Source organism: Montipora foliosa, chromosome 3 (assembly GCF_036669935.1).
Source record: "Montipora foliosa isolate CH-2021 chromosome 3, ASM3666993v2, whole genome shotgun sequence".
In the NCBI taxonomy this organism is placed as follows: Eukaryota; Metazoa; Cnidaria; class Anthozoa; order Scleractinia; family Acroporidae; genus Montipora; species Montipora foliosa.
In genome coordinates this window covers 2,248,316-2,255,815 of record NC_090871.1, presented here as the reverse complement: position 1 = coordinate 2,255,815, position 7,500 = coordinate 2,248,316, and the positions used below count along the sequence as shown (strand labels likewise).

Below are 7,500 nucleotides of genomic sequence, written 5' to 3'. Positions count from 1 at the left end.
GTTTACCGGATTGTCTCCGTCCTTTTTGATTGGCCAAAGTAATTACTTTGGTCCTTCTTTTACCACACTCGATTGCAACTCGCTCTATGTTCACTTGTGATGTTTTGAAAGTTTAATATTATCTTTGATTAAAATGTTTTTGTTCTTGGCGTTGCAGAAGTGGCAGAAATGGTATTCAACCAGTCTATGAAAGAAAAAGGCCGCCGCGCTGAAGATCCGGATTATGAAATAACTTTAGATTTTGAATTTTTGGAGGATGTGTATTTGGATTGGTCAGATAGTGCTGATGGCGCAAACTGGGACAGTTCGAGTGTGACAAATTTTTCTATGGAGGATATTCCAGAAGACGAAGAATTTCAAAGAATCGGAGGGAAACCTACAGAAGAGGAGGCTGTTACACAACTTGAGAAAAAGCATAATCATCCTCTTATTATCATGGTAAGTCAGTTTGAAGAAACCAGCCGAAAAATACAGCGACTGTGTTCAAAGATTTCGCCGTTAAATAACATTATTTATCATTGGAATCTGCACAGACGTTTTAATGGTCAAGTGCATAGTTACATGCATTTCTCTTTTTGAAGTCGAGGGACATAGCTGTGCTGAAAAGCAGTGACGTGGTTTTTTTTTTTTTTTTTTAATTTTCCGCACATTTGCCGATAAAATTGTTCACTGTGTGGAATTTACAGACAAAGTTATGGAAAATTAACGAAATGTGACCGCAAACATGTAGCCCTGATGTATCCCTCAACTTTCCCTGCTAGCAGAGGTCTCTCTTCTTTTTGGGTTCACTGGGCTGACGAGTGCGGGAAAAGACACCTCTGCCATTGGTCGAAACTCACTTTGATCCAACCGCCATCCACAACCTTGGACGTCACTCTTTAAACTGCATTCCCCATGATATGTTTGCTGACTGCGATTTGAGCCCGCTGTGTCCGCGCCTCCCTTTATAGTAATTCCGCTGTTCTTAAGCGAGCCCACACAATTCGTTCGCTAAGTAACAGCCACGCATGCTCATCACAGTGCGTTTCGACCCATAGCAGAGGTGTCTTTTCCCGTACTCGGCAGCCCAGCGAACGCAAAAGAAAAGACACCTCTGCCAGCAAGGGATCCTCAACTCTAAAAGCAGACTCAAAGCTTTTTGCCAAAGTTATATCATAGCAAATTCTGACGTGAAAAGGTTTGCTCGACCAGCTTCCAGATGGCGTTTTGCCTCGGCAGTAGACCGTTGCCGCTGAAGTCGTATTGCGTATTCACAAATCTTGTTCAGGCCTGTGTTCCCGTTTTAATGTTCCTTAACTCATTGTGGTGATTTTTCTTACATCAAACACAAACGGTCGGCTCTTAATACTGAGCTTAGCTTGTAGTTAAAGGGGCTTTGTTACGAGAGACAGTCGGCCAATTTCAGCGACTGGGTTCTGGCAAAACCTAAATAACTACTTAAAATACTGAAGGAAGGTTTGGTTAAAACAGCAAATACAAAAGGAGGCAGGGATGAGCAAAATTGAAAACAATTAGAATGGATTGCAAATTGAAAACTGTTAAGCCTATCAGTTTTTCAAAGTCTGTGTCTGTTGTATGTAACTTAAATTACGTACGTGCTCAACAAATATTTTTTTGTCACGATGCTTTTATTGCCGTTAAGTTGCATAGCAGGAAGGGGCGAGTAATTGGAAAAACTACACAAAATACACCACAAAGCCGTGACACATCGCCTTTAACGAAATGGCTTTCCAAGTTACTTTCAATCCTAGTATATAAAGGCTGTTCATTGTCGGAGACAGTGTCGAGAATGCAAAAGCGATGGAGAAGAGCATTTATCTACTTAAAGCAACTCAGAAAGTTCTGTAGGGAAATTCAGTGTTGTAAGTAGCCTGCGAAGGCAGACGTATTTCCGGCGGTCGAGAGACTCCCCCGAAAAGTCAGGCTTCTTACAACACTCAATTTCCCTACAGAACTCGCGTTCTAAGTTAGGCTTCGTTGTGATGATCGGTCCAAATAATCTCCCGTAAATCCTTTATTAACTCCCCTCTCAAATAATTCCCCCCCCCCCCCCCCAATCCTACCATCTTATTCTTTATAAGCAAATCAATAAATGATAGACCGTATTAATTACTCACAACGGCAACACTTCATGTGGACTGATCCAGTATAGTTTAAACACGTGCTGCAAGTTCGGATTTGGTTCCCGCAAGTGAATGAAAATGTTGCAAATACCTTGTGCAACTTGTACAATATCGCTCAAGTTTCCATATTAGACAGTCATTGCCCAGGTCCAATACAGAAAGTAGGGAACCTTAACTCTAGTGTGTTTCTCCCTTCTTTTCTTTTTGCTACCATTAATGCGTTTCGCTTAGCCCCCCTCCTCCCCTAAAGTAAGCCCCACTCTCTATTGGGTTTGTACTTGTAAGTATCCGACTGGACTGCCTTAGGCAAATTGTTCAGTGTACTGTCCTCATTTGTGTCATGGACCCTGAGAAGCTCCTCAGTAAGCGGAGTGGTCAGGTTAGTCGACATAAATACAGTTCTCCTCCCCTAGCATATTTTCAGTGTCTGCAGTCGTTGCTGGAGAACGAGCCAGTCAAACCACTTAACAACTGGAGTTGTGTGGGCTTGTTTTTTTTTTTGTTTTTTTGCTCTGCTTTCCCATTTCAAAGGACTTGAACTACGGAGTTGCAAGGGGAAAAAAATATCGGCTCCGATTTGCGCTGCTCAAAATTCCTTTAACGTCTCGGTGATTTGGTTTTAACAAGGTTGTAAGAAAATTGTCTCACGAATTTCACGTTACTGTTCCTTGTTATTTGCAGGTAGAGCACAAGCGAGAGCAGTTGCTTAGCCATCCACTGGTCACCTTCTTGCTGGACTACAAGTGGCAGAAATTTGGAAGAATTATCTACTATTGGAAACTCTCTATATTTTGTCTTTTCCTCATTTTCTTGACTGCATACACAGTTTTTTGGACGGAAAATAGACCGTGCAACGGAACAGAGAGCATTCCTTCCCACACTGTTGATAAAACGTCTTTTCAGTTCGTTTTGTGGGTCGATGTTGGCCGCATTGTAATACTTTTCCTGGCATCGTGTCACATTGCATTTGAGGTTGGTCATTCATTGTGCGAGCTTTCGCAGGTTTTACAGAGGTTGTTGTAGCTGTCGAATCGGTTTTCACATATTCATCTAGCTCGTCTGAACCACTTGAACTACCCATGGGTCCACCCCAGGGGGAGCCAGTGATATGAGCACTCTCCCCACCCCTGCATAGGTTTCCTTTTTACCTATGTTCCCAGATAGTGTAATTCTATGTGTTCAGGGCTCGATATCCGGACACAATGGTTGTTTACCATTAACAAAAAAATTCCGGAATCGGGTGAAAAACGTGTTCCATTTAACTCAGGTCCGTTCGCCACCCAGTGATTGGGATTTTACGCGCCAAAATTTAAAATGTGGCCGTGAATAGCCTGGAAGAGGTAAGGCCTTTCAAAACTTGTAAATGGAACACACATTTCCATCGGAAAGTTTCCAACGGGAAAACAGGACTACCTTTTCAGACGTCCCGCTGCTCCTGGAAATGTTCCAATGAAACGAACCAAAGAGTCGTGTTCCATTGACAAACCAACCGGAATTTCCGGAATTTTTTTCTAAATGGTAAACAACCAAGGTCTGTTGGTTCCAACCCATTCCCCAAACGTTTTTCTCCGCGGCTTGAGTGGACGAAATTGCTGTAAACGTCGTAGTTCTTCCAAAGGCGTGTACCGAGAGGAGAATTATGTTAATTGTACTCTAATTTCAAGTTGTAAGTTCTTATTTTTTCTAGTGGTATTTCTTGTATGTTTCAGATATTTCAACTTTTCTACCAGTTTAATCAGTACTTCGTTTGGGAGAACCTTCTGGAATGGTCTGTGTATATTCTCGCCATTGTGTATGTTGCAGACGAGTTTAACGTTGATCTTGTGAATACGTAAGTCGAAAGTCAAAGTTATCGTTGAAGTCTCTTTATAGATAAAAAATCTCCCAAACAAAGCCTCCTTATTGGCTGCTGAAACACACATCTGTCCAGAATTGCAGCTAATGGGCCTTAATGACACTGCAGCCATGTTGAGTCCCGAGGGATCGAAAACCTTTGTTTTTGCCCACCGAAACTCGTTCCCAAACATTTCAACTCGAGGCTCGGGGTACGAAATCTGTTGTCTATGGCCAATATGACCCCGCGCGAATAACATGGACGGCGGTTTTCAGTGCGTGGTAATTAAGTCTCACAAAGTGTCCCCTTGCTCTTTTACCCAACTTCAATATCACTGGCGTCTGGAAATACAGACAATTATATAAACGTCACGAAGTTTTCCCTAGGCTCCAAGAGAGTCCTTGAGGTAAGATAATTAGCTGCGTTTACCCTCACGGCAAAAATTGAATAATAGAGGACGTTTTCCGTGTTTCCATAGCGTCATCTGAACACGAGGGGGAGTTGGGAGAATTCAAGACAGTTATGCAAACCCGAGACGCACTACATAACTGTCGAGAATTCTCCCAACGTCCCAAGTGTTTAGATGAGGCTATGTAAACACGCAAAAAAGTCCTCTGTTGCTTTTATAAATTATTCTCAAAGATAATTCGACAAATGAAGGAAAATGCTGGTTTTGTTTACATCTTGATTGAAACAGATTTCCTTGAAACACGCTCATATTTCCTACCAGCCAATCAAAACGCGCGTCTGACAACACATATCCAAATTCGTGTGATGTCACAGCCGTGCTTGCATACTCTCATCTAAAAACAGCTATTGATCAATGAGAGTGCGCGTACTATCCTAATTATTTTATAAATAACGTTAGCAAATGCCTAGGCTCAAAGGGACACTTCGTGTTGGTTACTAACACTGAGTCATCATCATGCATCATCATTTTATTTCAAGAGTTTAAATGAAGAAATTAAAGAAATACACAACCCTCATACAGAGAGATTAAGCATCACGTCTACGGCAGACTGCAAACGTCGGACTAAAATTTGCGTTTTGCCAAAAATGGAAGAAACTGGTTTGATATGAGCTCATTTCTCGCGTGTTAGCAGCAGCTGCAGGTATCAAGTGACTTTTCAAAAGTGAGGGAGACGAGTTCCAATAACATAATTCTCATGCCGTTTCGCATTTGCTGTTTCACGTAAACGCCATTTTTAATCTCCATTTAATAGCAAAGATAATCGAGGCGGGCTGTGTAATCACCTCCATTTCTGGACATATAACCGAAACAAAGAGTTCTGTGTAGTGGTTGGTACATTTTGTCACTCACCGAAAAATTGATGAATCTGTCTTCTGTTTTTTCTAGCAATTTTGCAGTGAAGGAGATCGTAAAATCAATCATTTTTGGTGGGCGCAGTGGTGAGAGCACTTGCCTCCCACCAGTGTGGCCTGGGTTCGATTCTCAGATCGATCGGCGTCATATGTGGGTTGAGTTTGTTGGTTCTCTCTCTCTGCTCCGAGAGGTTTTTCTCGTCACACTCGAGTTTTCTATCTCCTCACAACCCAAGTTTGATTTCGGTTTATTGGGATTAAATTGATTCGATTTCTATGAGCAGTGTTCCCAATTAGTCTCCCAGCGCTGGGAGAATTTACACTCAGTGATTGGTTCAAAGTTCTCGCGCCACTTTTTCAACCAATCAGAAGTGAAACCAAAACTAAACGTGGCTCGCGTGTGCACATTTTCCTGCGCTTTGTGTCGGCTACGTGTAATTACTTCGAGTTTTGATTGGTTTACTGGATTTTTTCCGTCCTTTTTGATTGGCCAAAGTAATTACTTTGGTTTTGGTTTTACAACACTCATTTGAAAACCGCTCTATTATTATTATTGTTATTACAAGGAGAATGCTCTATAGCGATAATTCTTGTGACGTCACCCATTGTTATTAATATGCCAACCAGAACCTAATTGGCGGTTGAAACAATGACTTTTTTTGTTCCGTGGTTGGCAAATTTTGATATCAAAGGAATTGTAACCAAGAAATATAGAGCGTTTTCACATGACGTCACAGCGACCATGTTGGTGTTACAAAACAAAGGAATGGCGGTCATGATGGTGTACCAAACTAATCCTCCGGGAATTAAAACTCTATTTTTATGGAAATACTTTCGTTTGTTTCAGTAATCCAATATTGCTGCTGGTCAAGCAAGTGAAAACGCTCTATTTCGACGATCAGAGCATCGAAGCTTGTAATCGGAGGGTCGTACTTTAATTTCGACTTAAGCGAAGGAGCAGTTGTTTTTTTTTGCTAGTATCCTCCAGTCGCCATCGAAATAATAAATCTTTTGATCTTTTTTTTTTTCATTATTTCCCAGGTGTGGCAATGAAAAACAAACTATCGGGGCCTTATCCATCTTCTTGGCTTGGATGTCACTCGTTTCGTATATCCAAAAGTTTCCTAAGCTTGGAATATATGTTGTCATGTTTACTAGTATTTTGTATACCTTCCTGAAGTTTTTCCTGATTTACCTATTGTTTATTATCGCTTTTGGGCTCTCGTTTTACACCTTGTTGAACTCCCAGGTAAGAAAACCTATTATTATATAGATACTGATGAAATACTAGGATTTTCAGGACATTACATGGTCGCTTTGAGATACGAATTCGCAGCGAACGAGCGAGAGATACTATCAGCACTCGAGGATAAAATTCGTATCTCCGCGCAGGCCATGTAGTATCCTCTATTTACAATAACTTAAAACAACTTTGTATTGTATACTTTATTTGTAACTAAAGATTATTAAAAAAGTATACTGTCTCTTAGAGTTTTCAAAATTTCCAAACTTCGCATCTTGAGATTGTTCTCGTACCTCATTGGTATTAGCAACTATTGGCTAAAGCCCGGCGCACACTGGAGCTATCAGCTTAGTAAAGTTTCGTTCGTGGCTGTTGGCGTGAGCAAGTTCCCCCAGTGTGCGGGAGCGTTTTCAGCGCTTCTCGTCACGCGTGCCATCGGCGCCGAATATTCAACACGTTGAATAATTTTCGGCAGTGAACGTTTCCTCCAAGTGCCAAGTACATGCCGCCAAATTCACTCGTCGTATCTCCAACACTAGTACTACACATGCGTCTTCGTGGAAGATGTTAAGGCGATAGCTTTTCACTTACGCACACTGGAGGGAAATGCTTACTCGAGCAGAAAAATATTCAACATGTTGAATATTCGGCGCCGATAGCACCACAGGTAACCCAGGCTCACTGTGTGTGCCACATAGGTAAATTTAGAGGACATATAAGGCGAAGTTTAGGTCTGGAAATTGGCAAGAAAATGGAAATAAAAATCGATGAAACTTACCATGTGGTGAGCTGTTGTTGTCTTTAATAAGTACAGGAAGTTTCGGGAAAAATGGTCCCCGTTCACCTTCCTTCATAGTATAGTGACAAGGTAGGAGACGGAAGCCAGCGTAGGGACTCCGATCGACCCAAAAAAAGCACAATTTTTTTCGTGAAAATCGAATCTAGTCGCTAAATGAACACGCCAGGCTCGTGGAACA

The 7,500-nt window shown here is 41.6% G+C and overlaps 1 protein-coding gene across 1 annotated transcript in view; it reads left to right on the top strand.

Moving 5' to 3' along the window:
- The window catches only part of LOC137996435 (transient receptor potential cation channel subfamily A member 1 homolog), a 72,253-nt gene that overhangs the window by 54,734 nt on the left and 10,019 nt on the right, over nucleotides 1-7,500 (top strand). The window contains exons 14-17 of the mRNA XM_068841823.1: nucleotides 158-438; nucleotides 2,805-3,095; nucleotides 3,833-3,954; nucleotides 6,322-6,529. Coding sequence (XP_068697924.1) covers nucleotides 158-438; nucleotides 2,805-3,095; nucleotides 3,833-3,954; nucleotides 6,322-6,529 — 902 coding nt within the window. The remainder of the gene's footprint in view (nucleotides 1-157; nucleotides 439-2,804; nucleotides 3,096-3,832; nucleotides 3,955-6,321; nucleotides 6,530-7,500) is intronic.